Source organism: Ahaetulla prasina, chromosome 4, assembly GCF_028640845.1.
Source record: "Ahaetulla prasina isolate Xishuangbanna chromosome 4, ASM2864084v1, whole genome shotgun sequence".
Taxonomy (NCBI): domain Eukaryota; kingdom Metazoa; phylum Chordata; class Lepidosauria; order Squamata; family Colubridae; genus Ahaetulla; species Ahaetulla prasina.
Genome location: NC_080542.1, coordinates 57,837,624 through 57,862,164, shown reverse-complemented (window position 1 = coordinate 57,862,164; position 24,541 = coordinate 57,837,624). Strand labels below are relative to the sequence as shown.

The 24,541-nt window shown below is 34.6% G+C and overlaps 1 protein-coding gene across 1 annotated transcript in view; it reads right to left on the bottom strand.

Moving 5' to 3' along the window:
* Positions 1-24,541, bottom strand: part of FHOD3 (formin homology 2 domain containing 3) — a 219,512-nt gene that overhangs the window by 57,873 nt on the left and 137,098 nt on the right. The window contains exons 15-18 of the mRNA XM_058181693.1: positions 16,950-17,249; positions 12,129-13,024; positions 6,050-6,208; positions 4,875-5,057 (exon numbers count right to left, since the gene is read on the bottom strand). Coding sequence (XP_058037676.1) covers positions 4,875-5,057; positions 6,050-6,208; positions 12,129-13,024; positions 16,950-17,249 — 1,538 coding nt within the window. The remainder of the gene's footprint in view (positions 1-4,874; positions 5,058-6,049; positions 6,209-12,128; positions 13,025-16,949; positions 17,250-24,541) is intronic.

The following is a 24,541-nucleotide window of genomic DNA, read 5'->3' as shown; positions in this document are numbered from 1 at the left end:
AGTAGCAGTGGGATTTATCTTACACAGGGTTTCTCATACTATAAATTTTGCTCTTTCTAACTTTTTCCTTTTAAAAGAAGGGCCTTGATATTTATCTCTTAATTTTTTAATCGGAAAATTCCCCATTCTTTAACTGTGGGGAGGAAAAACACTTTTCCCTGTGGAAGCTATTACATCGTATTTGCTTCTCTTGTACTTGAAAATAAAAGTGTTTCTCATGCCTCTAAAAGGAGAGAAAATATTTTGGGAGGCAATTGAAAAAAGAATGTTCTCCAACTTACAGGCTTTATTTGAAGACATATACATAAAATTTGATGGATCAATAACTGTTCTGCAAATTCAAGATGGTATCCAAAAGCAGGAAATAACAATTTGCAATTTGAGGATTTGCAATTTGAGGAATTGGAATCTGATCTGTTGCTGTAAGATGAGAAGAAGAAAGTGTTTGATTTGAAAGATGTAGAACTGCTAGAAAAGACTGAAAAGATAACAAACAATTCTGAGATAACAGATGGAGTGGCCTTTCTAGGCAAGAGAAATGCTGTGTTGTCAAAGAGAATTATTCAGCAATGGATGTTGCAGAGATATTTATAACAGACTTAGGAACTTTGGAAATGAGATGCAATTGTTGGGAAAATTCCCAATTAAAAACTGAAGGAAAGGTTTCCCTATTAAGAACTAAACAAGGGTATTTGCCTCCTGACTCAGAGATAACGACTGGGGCGATATGTGATAAATAAGAAACCCTGTAGATTTTCTACAAGTAAATTACAATAACAAAGTGATAACAATTGCTTTGAACTTTAACTTTACTTTGGCTTAACATGTTAACTATTTTTTCCCATATATGTAATGTATGACATGTCAGTTGGGTGTAAACAGATGTACAAGCTTTCAATTTTTGGACCTGTTTTGCAAGGGGGAAGCTATTATTGTAATAAATTTGTTAGTATTTAACTAAAGGTAAAGGTTTCCCTCGCACATATGTGCTAGTCGTTGCCGACTCTAGGGGGCGGTGCTCATCTCCGTTTCAAAGCCGAAGAGCCAGCGCTGTCCGAAGACGTCTCCGTGGTCATGTGGCCAGCTTGACTCAACACCAAAGGCGCACGGAACGCTATTACCTTCCCACCAAAGGTGGTCCCTATTTTTTCTACTTGCATTTTTACGTGCTTTCGAAACTGCTAGTTTGGCAGAAGCTGGGACAAGTAACGGGAGCTCACCCCGTTACACGGCAGTACTAGGGATTCGAACCGCTGAGCTGCCGACCTTTTGATCGACAAGCTCAATGTCCTAGCCCCTGAGCCACCGTGTCCCTTAGTATTTAACTAGGTGGGGATAATATGTGTTTTTGTCCTTTTCTATTCATTTTTTCTGTTTTAGTTTAGTTTAGTCTCTTTTCAATAAAATAAAATAAATAAAAACAGTACAGATAAATGTTGGGTAAAACAACTAAACAAACAATCCCCCTCCCCCACACACATTCTGCCCTCAATATTTATATACTTGTTCACCTTCATTGTGTGCACAATTATTAGGCAAGTTGTATTTTAGAGGATTAATTTTATTATTGAACAATTACAGTGCTCTTGGTCAATCCAAAATGTTAATAAATCTCAAACCTAAATATTTAAGCAAGTAAAAGTCAGGTATTGGCATTTTTAGGAGAATATCTATGCGTGCAGAATTACTGGGCAACTATTAGTGTGCAGAATTATTATGCAACTAAATGGAAAATGAAAATTTGCCCATCACACTCATTTATTTGCATCTGTTAAAGTGACAATAATAAACAAACAACTCAAAATGTACAAGTAAACATTTCTGACATTCGAAGCAAAAAAATCAGTGACCTATATAGCCACCCTTCTTTTCAATAACAATATTATAAGTCTTCCATTCATGGAGTCTGTCAATTTCTTGATCTATTGACAATCAACTCTTTGTGTGACACTGTTCAGAGATGTGTACTGTTTTCCTTCATCATAAATCTCCTGTTTAAGAAGGGTCCACAATTTCTCAATAGGTCAGGTGAGGAAGGTCAGGTGAGGAAGGGGGCCATGTCATTATTCTTTCATCTTTAAGGCCTTTACTGGCTAGCATGCAGTGGAGTACTTCGATGCATTCGATGGAGCATTGTCCTGCATAAAAATCATGCTCTTCTTGAAAGATGCAGACTTTTTTCTGTATCACTGCTTGAAGAAAGTGTCTTCTAAAAACTGGAAATAGGTTTGGGAGTTGATTTTGAGTCCATCTTCAACCCAAAAAGGTCCAACTAGCTCATGTTTAATAATACCAGCCCATACCAGTACCCCACCTCCACCTTGCTGGCATCTGAGTCGAAGTAGAGGACTGTGCCCATTACTGATCCAGCAACCAATCTTCTGGTTTGTCAAGAGTCACTCTCATTTCATCAGTCCACAAAATATTTGAAAAATCTGTCTTCAGGTATTTGTTGGCCAAATCTTGCCATTTCAACTTATGTGTCTTGTTCAGTGGTAGTCGGGTTTCAGCCTTCCTCACCTTGGCCATGTCTTTGAGCTCAACACCTTGTACTTCTGGGCACTCCAGGTAAGTTGCAGTTCTGGACTATGACAGTACTGGAGGATAATGGGTTCCTAGTAGCTTTACGTTTGATTCTTCTCAAATCTTTGGCAATTAACATGCATCTTTTTTTCTCAATGTGTTTCTTGTGACCCTGTTGATTATTTGCAGCAAAATGTTTGATGATTTTGTGACCAAAGCCCAATATCTTAGCAATTTCAGGAGTACTACATCCCTCTGAAAGATTTTTTACAATTTTTGACTTTTCAAAGTCAGTTAAATCTCTTTTTTGGCCATTTTGTCTGAGGAAAAGAAGCTGCCTAATAATTATGCACGACTTGATAGGGTGTTGATTTCTTTAGGCCACAAATTACACAATTTGTGTTATTAGGCCCTCATTACACAATACACTTGCCTGATATACTTATATCCACTAAGCATTCAAATTTATATAGTTTGTAGATGGAAAATATGTATCAAGGTAATATGTCAAAATACTCACTTGCCTAATAATTGTGCATACAGTATAATAGTTTCTACAGCATATGATAAAAATAATTTAAGCATATCTTGGGAAAAAAGCGGTCACTGGATTGTCAAGAATAAATATTGCCGGACTCTCTGTATTGAGTATGTTGTTCTAGGGAGACTATAATTACTGTTTTGTAATCCCAGTCCAATATTAAGAGAGATACAGAGAGCAATCTATTTTGTCTAAAGCGCAATTTCATCAGTCTATTTACTTTAACAACTTGCCTTTTGTTACATGTTTGTTGCCTACTTGGAGCTTCTGCATAAGCCTTAATGGAAATGGTGCATTCAAATTTATATTTTTAAATAAAGAGCTCAAAATATTTTTTCAGTGATTTCAGGTTTTATAGCTGCTAGTTAAGATAATAGTTTATACTGTAAGAAGGAATTGCTTTGCCATAAATTTTCCCATAGGAGTCTCGATATTCTGATTTTGCATCTGAATTTTAAATTTATTTTTATTTTACTTGAGGTTAAGTAGGTAAGCCAAGATAAAGATTTCCAAACTAAGGTACTCCCATTCTTTATAGCTCTCAAATTTATCCTTTGCAAAGTTTAACTTTCTTGAAACTATTCAAAATAAGTTTATTCAAACCAATATTGAGATTCCAAAAAGTATCCAAAATGCTATTTTATGTGTAGGGACAGGTTTATTGGATGTTAGACAAAGGTTTCTTTTTGTTATCTTTTTTCTAAACCTAATCATGTTTCCTATAGATTTCCTATAGAGCCCATTTAAATCATCACAGTTTAAAAATATCTCTAGATAAAAATTGATTTACTGAGCTACTTCATGGAAAGCCCATGTTCATTAGCTTTGATAATGCTACAACTGCCCTCAAACAACAAATTTAATCTCCAAAAAATTTAAACAAGATGTCACCCCCAATACTTATTATATTCTTCCAAAAGATTTTGCTCACTCCCCTATTTATTATGAATCTGAAATTTTGTAAGGCCTTCACTTTAGGCAGGCTGATGCACTCTCCTCAGAGCCCTTTTTGGAAGTTTTAAGGGTACTGTTATGTAACTTAAATTATGTCTCCATGGTAACAGCTCAATAGAAACTCTAAGTCATGTGTTACTAATACTAAGCCTACAGTATATAAGGATTATAGGCAGACTTTCATTTATCTGATTTTGAAGAAATGTTCAGGTAAGGAGTATGATTTGTACTTAATGTTACTTTGTTTATACATGAACTCAAAAATACTGTCCCAGGTCTCCAAGTTTGGTGCTACTATATTGCACCATTAATTAAGTTTGGAACTTCTTATAATACTATTTTTACTCCGTTTTATTAGGTATTTTATTATATCTGGCTTTAGGGTTGTAATAAACTGATTGATTAAATCTTGTCAGACTAATGTCATCCAATGTTTTGACTGGGTAACTTTGTTAATAGATTTTGGAACGTTCTAACTGTAATAGACTTCAACAAAGCATTTGACTCAGTACTTCAAGACCTGCTAATCTGTAAGCCACCTGGATGGAATGATAATTATGAGGATATGATTAAGTGAAAACCAATGGGATGCAATAGTAAAGATACTTGATAAGGCACTTGGATAAAAGGTTATTTCCTAATATTATTCTCATCCCAGCTCAAGTACGCTGTGCTTCAGCTATGGGAAAAAGGAAATATGATAATTATTTTTTAAGAAAAAGACTGAGTGTTGTCTTGTTCTACTGAATATTCAAAATGGTATTAATGAACAGTTTAGCAGAGAGAAATTCCCGAGATAAAAGAGGTTAAATTGAAATAGAAAAACAATGATATTTATTTAGCAATAAAAAATTACCTTTTCTACAAGCTCATAATCCATTTTAAATGCCCAGAGCTGAAGTCTAGGAGTGAGTTCAGTAATGGAAGACAGAGTCAGTAGGAACTGTTCAGCAGTACCCAGAGGGATATCAGGATTGGCTAACTGAGCTTCTTGAATTTTCTGTTTTTCCTCTTCTGTGGGAATCATTGTAAGAATTTTCTAGAAAGACCAAAACAAAACAAACAAAACAAAACAAAACAAAACAAACACCACCCCATCAAAGACAAACTATATAGACTGCTCTTCTACATTGACTATATCAAAGCTGAAAAACAGTTTAGTTTTTAAATTTTCTTGATAGAACTTCTAATTTTTCTTGTTATAAATATGAGAATGATTCAGTATTATCCGCACCAAAATTATGCAAAATATTTACATTTCAATTATTTTAATAATTCTTTAAAATATCACAATTAACCATTTTTAAAAATGGTTTTTACCTTTTCAATTCTGTGCAACATAATTTAAAAGACATATGTTGCTGAAGAATCATGTACTTGCATATCTACTGCTAACTGAAGTCTTATGTACTGACTCAGAGATTCAAAAAGCAGCAGCACTAAGGCATCACATATACTGTACAGGTTAAAAACTGTCACAATATGCTTGGGCAGACAGGGAGAGAACTGACTTGTGTATAGTCCAATCTCTAAAGCAAGAACACTGAAATCTCATGAGATCACACTGCTCTCATGAGAATTTGTACTGCTTTGAGAAAATCTGCATGGGCCTCACATCTCAATTGATTAAATTTTAGCATTTAGTACATTGAATTGCCCAATTTCATAATGGCGTTTAGGCTACCAGTAGAACTGAGTGAAGCCTTTATGGAGTTCTATGCTTTTACATCTATTCCCATGATGGCTTTCTTTCCCCCTCCCCCCGGCTTTCTATTTGTTAATTGGAAAATAGAGGAAAACTGGGTATTTTATTGTGACATGGAAACAAATATGAGTATGGATGGATACGTTTTGTTAAAACATTAAAATTATGCCCAATGTTGCTGATTGATTTAAAAAAGATTATACATCTGCAGAAGGAGAAAATATTACGTAATAGTAATCAGATTAGTCCATCAATATATTTTCAACCACTAGTATATAGAAATAATATACTATTTAACATAGTGTTCTGCATTGTTTTCTCAGTACCTCTATTCCTTCCTTATTTAAGGCATATTCATCGAAGTTCAAAATGGCAACCTTGATTGTCCTTGGATGTGGTAATACCGTCAGCCCTATATTAATAGCATTGCTCCGCTTGGAATCCAGGACAATAATTTCTTGCCTCTTGCCATCTGCTGCAGTTTTCTGAGAATAAGAAGCAAAGACTGTAAACTCTTATGTAAACTCTTCAGTCATATAAATATTCTTTAAACAATCAAATCTATCTATTGTTAGTATAGGATATGGATAAACATGATAATTCTACAGTAAAAGCAGAACTTGTGATATATTCTTTATAGACTTTTCTTAGAAGATTCATAAGACTTTATGAACTTTGGAAATAATATCAGTTGTTGGGAAAGTTCCCAATTAAAAATCTAAGGAAAGGTTTAACTATTAAGAAATAAACAGGGGTATTTGACCCTGGACTTAGAGATAATGATTGGCGTAATTTATGGTAAATAAGAAACTGTTAGACTTGCTAGGAGTAAATTACAACAAAAAAATGCTTTGAACTTTAACTTCATTGTTGTTTAACCTGTTAACTATTTTTTCTTTCATTTTATGTAAATATGACCCGTCAATTGGGTTGTAAATACATGTACAAGCTTATAAATAGTGGACCTGCTTTGCAAGGGAGAAGCTATTATTGTTGCAATAAATTTATCACTATTTAACAAGGTGGGATTATATATATATTTGTCCTTTTATATTCCCCCTTTTTTCAATGTTTTTGTTTAGGTTAATCTCTTTTGAATAAAATAAACAAAAGCAGTAGAAATCCTCAAAAACCGAAGTGCCAGATAATTGTTGGATAAAACAAAACAAACAAACCCCCCTCTGTCGGACTTCAATATTTAGATATTTATCTAGTTGTAATTCTACAGTTTTATGGTTGCTGGAATTGGGTATGTCTAGCTTAATGAAAAGAAAGAATAGGGGTGACATGATAGCAATGTTCCAATATCTCAGAGGTTGCCACAAAGAGGAGAGAGTCAAGCTAATCTCCAAAGCACCTGAAGGCAGGACAAGAAGCAACAGATGGAAACTAATCAAGGAGAGAAGCAATCTAGAACTAAAGAAAAATTTCCTGATAGAACAATTAATCAGTGCAACAACTTGCCTCCAGAAGTTGTGAAAGCTCCAATACTGGATGTTTTTAAGAAGAAATTAGACAACCATTTGTCTGAAATGGTATAGGGCACTGATGGCAAACCTTTTAGAGACCGAATGCCCAAACTGCAACCCCATTTCTCTTTCCCTCCCCCCCTCTCTTTCTTTCTCTTTCTGTCTCCCCTCTCTCTGCCTCCCTGTTTCTTTCTCTCTTTCCCTCTGGGGGAGGGGAAGGAACCCCTGATCTGGTGCTGGATGGTGAGAATCTGATGTCTGGAGGCTGACGAGTCCAGGAGCGGCGCCCCCACACTCAGCTGGTCGGCTGAGAGCTGAAGGCCAGCTGGCCAGCGGGGAGGCAGGGCATCCCAAAACAGGCAGCTCTGCAGAAAAAGCAACCGGGAGGTGAGAGCAAACCCATGCTGACGCAGAGTCATATTGGAGCTCCGTGTCATAATGGGCTCCAGAAGGAGAAGGAGACCCCCGTCTCCCCCACTGTGAAACACACTAAATTTCACTGTGTTATACAAGGGGCAGGCCATGGAGGCAGCACGACCATGAAGGAGGAATGCTGTTTTTCACATTGTTTTTTAGTCTTGCAAATGACGGTGAGAAACGGGGCAGAGAAACGCGATGGAGCTGGGTTGGACGACAGCATGCGTTCCCACAGAATGGGCTCTGCATGCCATCTCTGACACGCATGCCATAGGTTCGCCACCACTGGTATAGGGTTTCCAGTCTGAGCAGGGGGCTGGACTAGAAGACCTTGCAACTCTATTATTCTGTTCTGTTCTACAGACTTAAAAGAATTAGGACAATAATTCTACAGTATTAATAGAATTGTATAGAGTAGAATTCTACAGGATTCCATAATTCTACAGTAAAAGCAGAACCTGGGATAGATTCTTTAATCGTTTCTTAAGAGAGTCATGAGATATTTACTTGTCCGTTAAAGTATATCCCACCTTTCCTTCAGGAACTCAAGGCACTCCCTCCTCCAACTCCCTTCTCTACAACAATTCTCCAATTCTCTCCTCCACAATAATAATTGCTATTAAGTAGACCGGACTGAGAGAAATTGAGTTCAAAGTAATTCAGCAAACAGCTATAACTGTGGGTTGATTTAAGCTTGGATTTCCCTGGGTTTCGTCCAATACCTGAAGTACTATGTTTTATATTATATTTATATTGATAAAATTGGCAGAAACACCTATTTGAAAATAAAGAAATAGCTTGAATTAGGAATAATTCAATATACTGTAATTTAAAGTTGGATTTTATTGTCTATTTTAATTCCCTTGTAGAAAGGAATTATGATGCAGTAGTGCCATGGCTCCTCAAGCATGTAATTCTTGTTTAAACTCTGCTTGCTCAAAACTTGTTCTGCAGAAAAAAATATTACTTGTTGCTATTCATCATCAGAGTTTTCTGATTTTCCTTTTCCAGATCAATATTAGTGAAATGTGAATTATTTTTAGGTTGCAGTAACCTAAAAATAATTAGTAAGCTAACATGAATATAGATAATTTGCAGCTTACTTCTGAGCAAGGCATCTATTTTTTTACTGTACTATATTGAATATTTATTCTCTGGTTATAAAAGCAGTACATATTTTAACATTATTTAAATAAATTAATGTCAGGACCAAACCCAGAGATAAGATTGTGAGATCCAATTGACTTCAATCTTTTAATTGCTTGCACCTAATGGGTAGAAAGTTGCCAAAGTAAAGCAATAACTTTCTAATCTACTAAATATATCTCGGGAGAGTCTATTATATAGCTACCTTCCCCGTCCCACTCAGGTCTCTTAATCGGGCCTCTTTCTGGGAAGTCTCTGGTTGGCCAAGTACTCCCCTTCTGCTGCTACAGATGCACATTCCATCACAGTTAGCAATATATGACTCTTGATGCTATTTTGGATCAGGTGATGTAAACAAGAAACTCCTCATTTTATTACTCTGGTCCTGAGATTTTTAGATGAGTATGGTTAGGTTCAAATTGTTGCCACTTGCACGCATATCCCTCCAATTAAATAATTTTTAATCTATAATAGATAAAAGGTAAGATGATAATAGAATAAAAGTTCAGGACGGAGCATTAGGCCATTGAATTGAAGCAGGAATCCAGATTAAAGCATGTCTAATAAATAAGACTACAACTACTTGCAATGAATCAAATCTACTTCTCTAGATAAACGTACACTCAAATTGCCTGTATTTTAGGAAAGATTTTTCCTAATATTTAACTGGAATCAGGCCTTCCTCTAACTCAAAACCATTATTCCATGTTCCCTGTCACAAAGACTGGCAGCACAGTACAATAAGATGAATGGCTGGCTGAGTAGTTTTGGAAGAAATTAAATCAGTAATCAGCAGTTACTGTTGCTGTTATTATTATGGATTGGGAGAAAGCATATTAAATATTTCTGAATTAAGTACTATCGCTGTCAGTTTGAGTCCCAGAAAGGACCATTTCTTTCAGTCAGAATCAATCCATGGCCTGGACTATCTAATAGCAGCTTTGAGTGGAGATGGAATCTCAACAGAGAAGCAGGAAAGGGAGGAATCTCGGTCTTTCTCCTGTTTCAGGTTGCATCACCTCACAATGCTGCATTTTACCTGCTTTTAAAGCTGAGCTTATAAGTTTAGCAAGGTGCTAAACTTATGTTTAAAAATTGCCTGGTTCTACTACCCCAGGCATAGGGTAGGGGTAGGGGTTGAGGTAAAGTGAGAGGTAGTTTTCCTTTATACCCTTAGCAACTTCTGTCTCCATTATCAGATATTAACTGGGCTACTTTTTAATATCCAGCCTGTTTTAAGTAATGTGATTGGCAAATATCTTCTCAAAGCCCCCGATACCTTTTCTTAGCTTGCTTTGCAAACAACCACTATTTGGCAGGATAGGGACTGGCAATGGGATCAGCACAAGGGTGAAATGCTACCGGTTTGGGCAAACCGGTAGTAAAGAAAATGCTACCGGTTTGGATGAACCGGTATTTCCGATGATCAGCTGTGCCACATAATTTATATTTGCTAGCGAATCTAAATCAAGCAGCACAGTTGTTCCCCCACTCGCTGTTCTACTTACCTTAGAAAAGGCTTCTTAAGCCTCCTTTTTCAGTGCTGCGCAGTAGCACCTGTGGTGTGCATGCATGCAAAGCGTGCATTTGGTGCTCACGGTCATGCGCGCAATGAACCCGTAGCAGACTTTGGAGGATTTCACCACTGATAATAAGGGATCTAGAAGCTAAATTATACAATGAATGATTGAGGGAATTAGGTTTCTTTAGTCTAACGAAGAGGGGATTGGATTGATATAATAGTAGTATTCTAATACTTAAGGGGCTACTGACATATTATCCAAGTATCAAAAAGCAGGACAAGTAATGGGTAGAAGATTTTTAGAGGGTTCCAATCTATAATTAAGAAGAAATTTCCTGACAGTGAAAACAATTACCATATTTTTCGTACTGTAAGATGCACCTGACCATAAGATGCACCTAGGTTTAGAGGAAAACAAGAAAAAAATATGAATATGGAGCGCCGTCTCATTATGAATATGGAGTGTTGAATATGGAGCAGCAGTGTAGTGAGGACAGGAGGTGGAGCCTGAGAGGACCACAGATAGGTGTCCTCTCATGTGCCAGCTCTGCCTATTGACTCCTGCACTGTGGAAAAGAGACAGAAGAGGCGGGGTTCAGCACTGTAAAAGGACTCCGCTGTCGTGACCCAATTGCTATTCACCATATTTGCTTCATAAGATGCACAGACATTTCCACCCACTTTTTTGGGGGAAAAAGTGTGTCTTATGGAGTGAAAAATACAATAATCAGTGGAACCGCTCACCTCCGTAGGTGCTTTATTGTTCTATCACTTCAAGAACAGATTGGATAGCAATTTGTGCAGAATGCTATATCGTGTCTCCAGCTTGAGCAGAAGGTTGGACTTAAAGACCTCCAAGGTCGCTTCCAACCCTATTATTCTAGGTTATGTGTGTGTGTATGTGACTGACAGTATAAGAACCAGCTATAGCCTAATGCAGCTTCTAACTGTACAGAATTTCTAGAAATAAAATTTACAAGTGACGAATGCCAGAAGAAAGTGGAAATCCACTACTCTCTTTGTATACCCAACTGGACTGGAATATCCCAAAAGGACTATAATTCCAATTAGCACTTACAATATATTTCAGATAAGACCAAAAATATGGTAATTAAACTGCAAAGTAATTCCTACAATAGGAACAAAATCTATTTGCTGTCTAACACCCCTCAACAATACTAGAGATTTCTTTATGTTAGCAATCTGAAAAGAAACAAAAAATTGATATTTATCGAATCTTTTAACTCATAGAGATTTTTAGTGATAAAAAAGAAAACAAGGAAAAAATTAACTTTGTCCCAATTCAGATTTTTTATCTTCTATTTACACATTATATTGAACTTCATTTAAAGTTTTAAACTTATTTAGGCAATTTTCTTGATTCTCAGTACAGGTAGTCCTCACTTTACAACAGTTCATTTAGTGACTGTTCAAATTTGCAATAGCGATGAAAAAAGTCAATTATGGCTGTTTTTCAGTTATGGACCAGTGTAACATCTCCATGGTCACATGATCAAAATTAAGATGCTTGGTAACTGACTCATATTTACTGCAGTGTTCCAGGGCCATTTTTTGCTACTTTCTGACAAGGTAAGGCAATAATAATAATAATGCAATAGAGAAACCAGATTAACTTAATAACCATGGTAAGGAAGGTGGGGTATAACTCACATAGCAAGTATCTTACTTTGCAACAGAAATTTTGAGCTCAATTGTGGTCATAAATCGAAGGCTACCTGTACCTTATAAAACATTATTTATTATATAGGGAAATTTGACCCCAGTAGTTATTGAATTATTTATAAATTTTATTATAATATGAACAAAATTAAGATATATAAAGAACAGTACCTTTGTGATAGGAAGATCCTTGGATTTAGTCTCAAAGAGATGTTCTAATTTTGCAGTGTCTACTTTAATAGGCTCTAGTTTTGACCACAGGAATCCTTTGCAGTGTCTGTTTTTCTTGAACTGCCATTCAAATGGCCTCACCTCATTCCAAAAGAGACGAATGGTTTTCTTCTTTTTTATAAAGTTTGCTTGATCTCTAGGAAGTGGGGATGACCCTAAACCTTGAGGAGTGCTTGGTAGACATGGAGCCAATAAATTACCAGAAGGTGGGGGTGGAAGAGGACACCTATAAAGCAACGGAGGGGGTGGAGGAGGAAAACCTAAAACAGAAGGTATGGGTGGGGGAGGGGGAACCAGGGCATCACTAGGACTGATCTGTATGTCCAATATGTCAATATCATCCTCATCTCCTAAATCTGTGAAATCCATATCTCTGATTTTCAGTTTTCTTGGACTAGCCAAGAGTTGATCCCAAATAAAGTCAGATTCTGTTTTAACTTGCAGTGGTGTTTTTTCAGAAATCTTTTCATTAAAATCATTTTCAGGTAAATTAGAAATTTTGGCCACATCACCACTGTTGAATCTTTCTGCAAAGATCTTCACATTGCCTTGATTTTCCAAACTTCCAATCTCCATTTTTTTTATACATTCATCTTTGGCCTGCTTACTAGTTTGTAGGACTGAAATCCTGCTGGGTAAATTGATATCAGTATCTTCACTTGCATTCAACACCTTCTTTATATCTAGCTTTGCCTCCAATTCTTTAACTCCTTCATCCTTGGTAAAAGGCAAATTATTATGGGCATACAGCATATCCAGCATGAACCGTTTATTGTTGAGGATGTTGTTGTATTGGTCGTTCACATCATCATCTTGTATGGATTGCAAACATGGGCCTGAAACATTGAATAGTAATGTGACACATTTGCTGAGAATATTTAAAAAACAGTATTATTTTTAACCTGGAATAAACTTGATAGTCAGAAATGACATAACAGAATTGTAATCCTACTTAGTAAAATGAGAAGGGATATGTGAAGTGACTTTCTTCCTGTTCTAAAAGAAAGTTGCTTAAAATAAAGGAGAGCAGCTTATTAAAAGGAATGAGAATTTTTTATGCTTTAGTTTAAAAAATGAATGAGATTCATAGAAAAACAAGACACATCTATTTTAAAATGCATTTTATAAAATAGAGAGATTAGTATCTGAGATTAGAGTTCCATCTGCAGTAATGAATTGGAATGTAATACCTATTATATCAGAAGATAAAACTTAGATGGACTTAGGTAACATTATCCCCTTTATTATTTTTAATATTAGTGCTCATTATTTTTATTAGATACTTTAATTAGATCGTACAATTTTCTCACATTAGTTATCCTACTCTTCCATATGACCAGTAATTCTTAGCAAAGCTAAATAGGATTATATACAATGTGTGCATTGATTTGGAATGGCTTTTCAGTTTTAGTTAAGGATCTTTTCCAGTTCCACCTAAAGAAACAGAACGCATGAAGAAAATATGAATTCTACTTCTGACCTAGCGTGCTTTCATATTAAGTAGAATTCCCTTTCCTCCCACAGAATATTTTACATGTTTTGTTGTGTATTATAGAAAGAATAAATCCACCATATTGTATATTTATATAGTCTGAATTTTGATCATGTGACCATGGGGATACTGCAACGGTCGTTAAGTGTGAAAAATGGTCATAAATCACCTTTTTTAGTGGTACTGTAACTCTGAACGGTCACTAAATGAACTATTGTAAATCAAGGACTACCTGTACATTCCAAATTCATCAGTGCAGGTAGAATTCTAATCTAAGATACAGTAAACTATCTCTATTTTATAAAACACATTTAAAATAGCTGTATCTTGTTTTTCTAGAAATCTCATCCATTTTTTAAAATTAACACAAAAAGTTCTCATTTCTTTTAATAAGCTGCTCTCCTTTATTTTAAGCAGCTTTCTTTTGAAAGGAAGATTGTATCATTAATTTTCCTATTTAATTACCTAATTAACTGATAATTCATTTAAAAAAATAATTAAGTGAAGAAAATAGCTTTGATCCTAAGGCAAGTGAAGTCCTTGTTATCATTGTTAGAAATTGCAATAGACCTTCCATTAATGAATAGCAAATTTTCTTTGACTTCAGTCAGAAGTAGCTTGGCAATTACATGAGAAGGTAGAAAAATCTAGCCAAGTTGTGAAGAATAATATACTATTGATTAATATTTTTGTTTCACTATATTATTGTTTCTTTTTAAACAAATCTATTTTAATGAGTTTTCAACAAAATCTCAGCATTTTGTTTTTACTGTGTTGAACAGTAAGCATAACTAAAATATAGTTCTAAGATGCTGACAGAACTTATGCAATATGCATCTGTCAGCACAAAACCCAGTAAGCCAGGTGTAAGCAAGATCTCTGCACCAAATCAGTTAAAACGCATTCAGACTCTCCTTTATACCGTCTAAGTAAGTCATTACAATGCAGTTACCACCGAGTACTGGCAACAGAAAGATTGCCTGAAAATTTCCAGCTTAATCAAATATGAATCCCAAACTGCATACGACTAATAAATGGTGCCCAAATAATATAAAGCAGGACTCAAAATCTCCCTATTATTGGATAGCCTAAAGTACATATAGTTGCATGCAAAATTTTGGAATTCCAGTTATGTCCTATTTTCTTCCATGGAAGTGTTACATGGTGAATTTAGAATACACCAATGAAAGCAGTTATTAAGGGGAAAATAAATATGCAATATTTTTATTTAAAAACTTCATTAAGGATATTACTAATGAATAAAGGTTGCATATAGCAATAAACTATATTTATTTATTTACTTATTAGTTTATTAGTTAATAAACTAATTTAACTATTATAATAGAATCCCCTCATACAACTTTTAGAATAAAGAAATGTGATAATGTATTATATAAGATACGTGCTTTCACAAATACAGGAATGAGTATAAGCAGAAATTTTCATGTATGAAGTGCTGGGATTAAACATTTACCCATGGCATGCATCTAGGAAAATAAAAAATCAGAATTTAATTTCATATTAATATACTAATTAATTAGCAATTATATGCAGACCAGAAGTCTGTAAAATAAGAAATTAATAAAATAAATTGATTCTTTTTATAACTTATATGGATGAACCCATGCAGTTTTTTGACATGATTTTATAGTAGCTTGTTATTACGTTTTATGACAAATTGTTTTGGCTTCCCAGTCCAGCTGACAGTACTCGATTTTCAAAATAGTGTTCCAATTACAAATCAACTTCCAATTTTGGATAGCAAAATTAAAATTTAAAATGAATTCTGTTTTTGGTCCACATGCAATAAAACATGGAAACCCAAAACAGAATTAAGTTTTCTTTCATAAGAAAGAAGAAGCATGGTGCAGGTATGAATCCAGCTCTCCATGCAGAAATAGTTCTGCTTATGCACATAAGTATAAACCATTGCCTAAACCACATAAGCCTAACATCTGTTATCAGGATGTTCAATAAGCAGCAGGATGCTGAGTATATTTTTAGACACATGACACAGATATATAGAGAAATATAGAATAAGAGTAGCCAGTTTTTTTGACTTGCAGTCAGGAATCACATGAAAGCTGGGCTTTCATGAAGCACAATGTGAACTTTGAAAAAAAAAAACCCTTGAAAAGTACTTCACCTTATTTGGCTAACCCTTGAAAACATGCAACACAATGAAATATTTTATTGATTCCTGCATTTCTATTTTGCATTTATAAAAGTTTTTGATAGCAGTTGTAGTGATAAAAATAGACTGGTCAGCCATTTGACTGAAGTGGTGTAAGGTCTCCTGCCTTGAGCAGGAGATTGGACTAGAAGATCCCATCGTCCCTTCCAGTCCTATGATTCTATGCAGTGGTGAAATGTAAAATTTGTTGCTACCGGTTCTGTGGGCATGGCTTGGTGGTGGTAGTGTCATGTGACTGGGTGGGCGTGGCCAACTTTTAAAAAAACTTTTTTTAAAGCATTTTTTTACTACCAGTTCGGGCGAATAGGTAGTAGTAACAAAATGCTTTAAAAAAGTAAAAAGAAGGTTCCGAAAATCGTGTGGCACATCTGTGATCGTCAGAACCCTTTTTAAAGCATTTTTTTTACTACCTATTCACCAGAATCAGTAGGTAAAAATGCTTTTAAAAAGTAAAAAAAGGATTCTGACAATCACGCAGCACAGCTGTGATTGTCGGAACCTTTTTTAAAGCATTTTTTACTCTTATTTGCTGGAACTGGTAGTAAAAAAATGCTTTAAAAAAGTAATAAAAAATAATTGTGTGGCACAGCTGTGATTGTCGGAACCTTTTTTATAACATGTTTTTACTACCTGCCAGAACTGGTAGTAAAAACATGCTTTACAAAAGGTTCAGACGATTGCGTGGCACTGTTATGATTGTCAGAACTTTTTTAAAAGCATTTTTTACTATCTATTCGCCGGAACCGGTAGTAAAAAAATGCTTTAAAAAAATAAAATAAATAAATAAAGTTCTGACGATCATTCAGCACAGTCAGAACCATTTTTTTACCCTTTTAAAGTATTTTTTAACACTATCGTTTTACTATAGTTTTTATAACTACCAGTTCTCCTGAACCGGAGCAAACCGGTAGCATTTCATCCCTGATTCTATGTTAATACAATTTGGATTAAGAATTGGAATAATATTCTTTAACCTACTGATTCTTCTTTAAATGTATATTGAAATCTTAAAAAAAAACCAAATGTGAAAATTACAAAATTACACAGTACAACAAGAAAAAAGGCTTCTATTTACCGGCTTTATCTTTATTGCTTAGTTTTTGCTCCGGTTCTTCCCTCTCTAAAGTGCTGCTTGCTGAAGAGAGGCTGGATGCTGAGCAGTTGTCTTTTTCATTCACATCTTCATTTTGCCTTTCTTTTTCACTTAATACACCTTCTTCTCTCTCTGGCTCTCGATCCACTTCTACCTCTGCCCCTTTTACTGCTTTGAGTGTTGTTTCTGTTCCTTGCTTGAATTTGGTCTCATCTTCCTTCTCTGATTTTGTTTCTTTCTTAGCCTCAGGTTCAGGTTCACATTCAGGTTGACTGGCATTCACTAGTGAAAAGAATAATGGAGAAAGATTTCCTTAACAGCAATTACAGAACAACAATTTGGAGCCCTGTCAATGGTGACATGAATCAAATCTAGTCATATATTGAAGTTTATATTTATACATGTTTTATCTCAAATGTACGGCTACAAGTTACTTAATTTTTAAAATATATATTTTATTAGTTTTTAACAAACAATATCGGGTAAGTATATTAACATAAATCCAAGATACATATAGAGAAAAAAGGGCAAAAGAAAAAATAGAGAAAACACAAAAGAGATCTACTGCAATGAGAATAAAGAGACAGATACTGTACATATGAAATTCATACAGAAAGGGGGGAAAGAGAATTTATTTATTAATGAAATTTATATACCTACTCATCTCACCTAATGTGATATTGGGTGGCACACAATAATAGATAAAAAACAAAGATATAAAAACAGCAATACCAATATGAAAATCACAGTGATAAATATCATAAATATCAAATCACAGCTGAAGGGAGACTATAAAATGGCAGCATGAGTAACGGAGATACCTCCACAAGTCTCCAGTTCCATGGTTACATCATCAGGTCTTAAGGGCATTTCAGAATACCAAACTTTATTACACTTTAATGGGACCAGTCTTATTGGGGGTTGGGGGGGTGGGGAAGGATATTCCATAAGATGGATGACACAGCAGAGAAACCGTATTTTCTACGACCCATCAAAAGTAGCTCTGGTATCCACTATATGCCTTCTCTGTGAGATCTAATAGAACAGGCTAATGTAAATGGGGAGGGGGAGATGGTCCCTCATATATCTTGGTTGCCATCATGTCATAAGGGTTTTAAAGTTTAAACCAACATCTTGAATTGGAGCCAGAAGCAAACTGGCAACCAGTGCAGGTTACGGAGCAGAGATGTAATGTAATCTGGTACAAGTATACAAGTATATACAAGTATATCAGATTATAGTCTCCTGCTATCGAGATAAACCATCAAATTCATCCAAATTTGATAAAATTGTAATTCCTCCCTCTGAACTCATTAATTTAACTTTGTGATTTTTTTTTTGTAACTACTGAAGAGTCCTTGTTAATACAACTCAATTGTTATGTTACCTAAAAATTTCCAATATTGCACAGCTATTATTTTTGGCTGCTAAGATTAAATAATTAATTCAGCATTTTTAACTGTATGGTTTAGTCCTATAAATAAGTTCAGTAAATCTAGCTCTAGGGAATATTCAACTCTTTGATTAATGATAGGACTTATCTCCCCAAAGATTTTATGCCCAAATGGTATGACTTTATCGCATGACCACAAATGAAAAAAATGACTCTTTTTTAAGGACAACTCTGCAACATTTGGAATAATAATTTTGATATATATGTGCTCATTTAATAGGAGTCAAGTGTCAATGATATATAATTTTCTGCTACAGTTTTTGCACTGAAAAGAATCCACTCTGTTTCCATAATGTCTGCCAATTTATGTCCTGCATGGAATTGCCAAATATTTCAAGTTTCCTTTAAACCATATGGTAGATGTACTATATCTGATTGCAATAACCTATAAGTTACTGAAATGATTCCTTTTGGTTATTCTAAATAATTAAGTATTAAATTCTCAAAATTGGTACAAGGTCATGTTGCCAAAGCTCTGATATTTGTATTGCTAAAAAGAAATTTGAGTTGATATTAAAAAGCCATGGAGGCTTATCACTTATTCATTACTCAATCTGATCTCTAATGAAAGGTTACCTATTATTTTTAAATGTTTTAGTCTATAAAGATTATATTCTCTCAAAGATTTCATTTTAGTAAACCATAAAATTATTATTATGTCATTAGAAGAATTAAAAGGGAAATATTGTTTATCAAAACTATATTTTTCAAATTTGGAAGAGTAACTACTCTGTACCCAATTAGTACATTGGTGAGGAATACAGTAATTGAAAATAAATCAGTAAGTTCAGGAGGAAAGGCAAAAGAGAAAAATAAAAAAGGACAAACTGACTTTGGAATTATATTTGCTCTATTGTTGAAAACATTAGTGATTGATTATTCATCTGACATCTAGAAGTTACTCATAAACATATATATGTGCCAATTTTATTAATGTGACAGAAAGCATAGCTTGGAAATGTAACTGTCAGATCTGCTCCAATCTGATCTCTTAGGAAAGAAAGACCCTCGACTCCATTTGGTTGAAGTAAAAGGTTTACTAAAAAATGTTAGCTGCAGTAAACTCAGGTTAGCTCTGGGTTTCCTGGGCTCAGAAGATACAGATAGGCTTCCTCTCATCCCAGCTCTTCCCCCGTGACCAGTCCATGTTCAGCCAATTGTAACTTGCCAAAGTGTTTTGAGAACTTTGCAATGTTTGGGATAATCCACATTCTTTCTCAGGGTACCTGGCCTTGGATATTGGTACAAACTGGTTCCAAGCTTCTTTGGTCTTTATCGTCTATCATCCTCCCCTCCCTATTTTTCATCATGGACACCCACAGCTTTATTGCCCATCTATTCTCCCCCACTTCTGGCCTTTGATGGCAGGATGCCTGGGAAGTACCAAGCCAAAACTGGTAGACCTGACAGAAACTGTCTTTATATGGCTGATAGAAAACATATGTCTTTTAATATCTATCTATTTATTTCAGTATAGCCACATAAATCAGATTTTGGTTCTTGGTATATGTTTGCCTCTTAAATCACTGGTATCTGTCACAGGCTGTTGATAGTGCAATTACTTCCTTCGTTATTTTATCACTGGTACAAGGAAAGCCAACCATTTCCCATCATTATCTTCAGCAATTTAGCTGATCTTTCACATGCAATAATATGCTATACTCTAAAAATCTTAAAAGGCACTCACAGTTATTTAGTAAAATTCTTACGACTATCGGAATGCAGCATGAAGATAACTCTGCAAAAGTGATAACTATCAAAAATTTATTTATTTGCTTAAGTTCTATGGTTGCCCATTTCAGTCAATGACTCTTGGCGGCTTACAGTTTAGATATATATTATAACTAAAAAATTTTAAAAAAATATTTAGAACAGTAAAACCAGTAAAAACAATAAAATGTCCAACTCAAGATATACAAGAGTAAGATAATTGGCCTGTTAGCAATATAGCCAGGAAACAGTACCCTTTGCACATTCAGTGTCCCAGGCTCGGGAACATATCCAGATTTTTAAGGCTTTTAAGACATTTTCTGTATATTAACAATGTATAATTCAGATATCAACAAAATTAAACTCTTTTAGCCTTCTCCTTGAGATTCTCCAGATCTCAAATCCGTGCAATGAATGAAGTATTACAATGGAAACTTGAGAATTGTTGATTGAGGACAGTTTTCCTGAGGACAATTCAAATGAGTTATAGAAATAAAAAGATAAGAACTTACTTAAATAAGTAAGGGTTGTTTAATATAGAATTTTCGTTTAAGAGATGTGCAGCTTTACAAAGATACTCATAAATAAAACACTAGGAGAGATTCCTTGTCACTAGATCAGAAACAAATAACTTGCTTCCCCAACAATGGGGAGGAAAAGAAAAACCAGAAAGTCCAGTTGCCTCTTGAAAAAGCAGCATTGGGACAACCATGATCTGGATGACTGAGAATTCCCCATCCATGCTAGTGACTTTGAATCAAGATGGCACTGTATTCAGATGAGATTGATTTGTTTGCTGCTCTGAAATATTATCCAAATAACTGTCTATCCGCTAGTTTTAGTTGACACAAACCACCGATAATTTCTTTGCTGACAAAAATGTGCTTGTCAAAACTTCAGATATTATCTAACAAAGTTACTTTCCTTTCATTATGATAAAATTAATAAGGATGGTATGTTTGTATTTATGTAGCTGTAGGAGGTAATAAGTTATTAAAATATGGGTAACATTGCAAATAGAAGTTTGAATGTGGCTAAAGATTAAAATACTGCACTTGGAAAACTGTAAGAAGTCTGTTGATACCTCTGACGTGATTTACTGAAAGTGAGTAAGGTTATTCACAATTAGGTAACATTCTAAGAATCTCTGCCTCCTTGGCTCAATGTGCAAGAAATTCCAGAACGTAGAAAAAAATCAGCGTATTATTTTATGGAAGTTATAATATGTGAAATATTAGCTCTGCTAGATATTGAGAAAGTACTTCTTTTCATATTGTGATAATCTTTGGCTATTCATTTTGAACTTTCTCAGATTTTCCATCAAAAATACATCTTGCCAAGAGTATGCCTGACTTCTGCTTTTTGTTTTTCCCAGATCACATGAAGGAATTCCAATAATGTAGAAAGGTGTTTGATATTTATTATGAACCTCATGACTTGTGAGAAGAATTTTCAATATTTTATCAGGAATTTAGCTATTCTTGATTTAAAGTATTGGATAATGTCCAGATATCCTTTCATAACAGAGGCAAAAATATTTCTTGCTGCTTTAAGTTCTGGCTGAAATCTCTTTGGAGGGTTGAATGTTTTTCATGTTTTGTCATTGTGCCTCTTTCAACTTCAGGGTGCCAACATTTTTATCTGTAACTCCTAATTAGGCATTTGTTTGTTCTATGGAGTTGTCCCTGGAAATAATACGCAAAAATTAAAAACTGCAGGCTTTTTAAGAATAGCTATTATTCATTCCAAAATATGCCCTTGTTTTTTGAATCTGAATTTATGAAGATGTATTTCAATACATCAGACAACAAAAATAACAACAAATCTAGCATCTTTTTGTAAGTCACCCATCCTCCTGTAATAAATCATCACTATCATCATCATCATCACCACCACCACCACCACTTCCTCCATCTGTATAGGAATTGTCAAGGGTACTTGCAATAAATCCGGATAAGTCAAGAAGTATGAATTCTATGTTTACTTTCACAATGTTTTTATTGATTTTTTTCACAAGGAGGGGCTGGAATGATTATATTCCCCACAATGAGAGCATATTCCAAGATGAAATATTTATTTATTAGATTTGGGCTGTTGGTCTGTTCTCCGAGCTTGGCAATTCGGTTGCAAACGTTTCATCACCATTCGAGGAGACATCAGCAATGTCCTTTGAATTGTGCTCGTCTGTCAGAGCACTGGTCTTTAGATATCTTTTTATGTGATGCAAATTAGTGTGGATGTTGCTTGTTCGGCTACTTCTAACTCATGGTCTGACTTTGGACTGTTTAATTGGTTGGCTATTTTACTGAGGCATGGTCTTTGGTTTTAAGTACCATCTGTGTGATGTAAATTAGTGTTGTTTGTTCAGATATTGATATATATTATATTATACATTTATATATTATAAATGTATTCAAATATATTTATTAGATTTCTATTCTACCTTTATTGTACAGAGCTCAAGCCATGTGCCCAGTGTTTCTTCCTCCTATTTTCCTCCTGAAAACAATTCTATGAAGTAGAACTGAGAGAGAATAATTGACTGAATGTCACTCAACGATCTTCTGTGATTGAGGAAGGACTAAAGCTCTGATCTCTCCATTCCTAATTTAACACTAATACATTACACTGTAGTAGTGTAAACTTAAACACATTTAAGTTTATTTTCATTAATAGATTGTCTAACTTTGTTGCTGAACAGGAAATAGATGAAGGTTGTTTTTTATGTATTTAAAATTAGATTTATAGATTAATGGCTAGCATGTATTGAATTAATATGTTCAAAATAGATTCTCCAGAACAAACACATCTTTGTTTTAAGTCACTTGAATGGATGGAAAGGTTATGATTCAAAATCTGGATCACTTTTATAAAATTATACTTTTTGTGTTATTATGATTACAACTTTTCAGGTTATTGCAGGTTGTATTAGTGATCCTTGATTCTAAACTATATATATAAACTATAAAAAATTATTATTTGCTTTGATATTCTAGACCTAAAACCAATGTAATCTTATATTTGAGATAATTGTACTACTGCCTCTTTTGAAATCCTTTATTTTTAAAAGATTTTGGAGGAGTTAATCTAGGCTCCTAAGCCACAAATTGCTCCTAAACCAATGGAGAAAAAGGAAATTATTGAACTGTTTATACAATCTTGGGCTCAATGAATTATAATATATTCATCAAAGGTTGAATAAACAAAAATGAAAATACAGTTTTAAAGTTAAAAATAGAGGTAATAAACAAAATTCTATTCTGAATATATTGGATGATTCAGAAAATGTTTACTAAGGCATGGTTGCAATCACCCAGTTATTTCAGTGTAGTTCAGCTCAATTTAATTCAGTTGAAGAATTGGAACATTAAGCCAAATTATTTGAATGATCTAATAAATATGGGGCAGAAATGGAGGGTAATGGAAATATATCTTTGGCTAGTCTGCAAACCCAGTACTTGGAATTTATCAGTCAGGATATCTTTTAGGCATGGGAAACAGCCAAAATCGTTATACAATACTGAAGGATATATTTAGATTTGATTTGCACTTACTAACGCTAATATGGGCATTATCTGTCTTTCCATTTTTGCCATAAGAAAGGAAAAATAATTTCTGAGAAATTAAATAAAAGTTCATGGAGTTGCCTGCCCTTTTTCTTTTTTTATTATATTGAGGCAAATTATATGCTCCAACACTGGAAATTTTTAAGAATATGTTGGATAACCATCTGACTGAGATGGTGTAGGGTTTCCTGCCTGGGGAGGGGGTTGAACTAGAAGGCCTCCAAGGTCCCTTCCAACTCTGTTGTTATGTTATGTTATGTTATACTAAAGATCCAACCATTAAGGACATTTCTTACTTTTATCACCATAGATTTTGCTATTTGAAAACCGGTGTTTAAATCTTGGGACTCAAGTGAAAACCAAACAAAAGGGGTGAAATCAAAACTCCCAAACAAGACAAGAAACTAAATGAGAATAGCCAACCATAAATAAGTAAATTAAATCACATGAAAATAAATTCGTGGGATGCTACTGTATTAATATTAAGGACCAAGAAAAAATGTCAGGAACCAACCTTTCAGAGATTGAGTGCCCAAACTGCAATCCAAAACCCACTTATTTAAGTGCCAACACAGCAATTTAACCTGAATAATGAGGTTTTACTACCGAAAATAATGATAAACAAGGCAGAGTTCAGCTAATAGTTCTAAAAAACACAATAAATGCACTTTTATGTCCCTTCATTTTTTTTCTGCTTTTAAAATATTACATTTAGTAACAATAAAAAAAATTGTAATATTTCTTTTCTCCCTCTCTCTCCCCCCTTTCTCTTTCTCTCTCTTTCCCTCCTTCTCTATATCTCTCCTCCTGGGGGGGGGGGAGAATCCCTGAACTGGTGCTGGGTG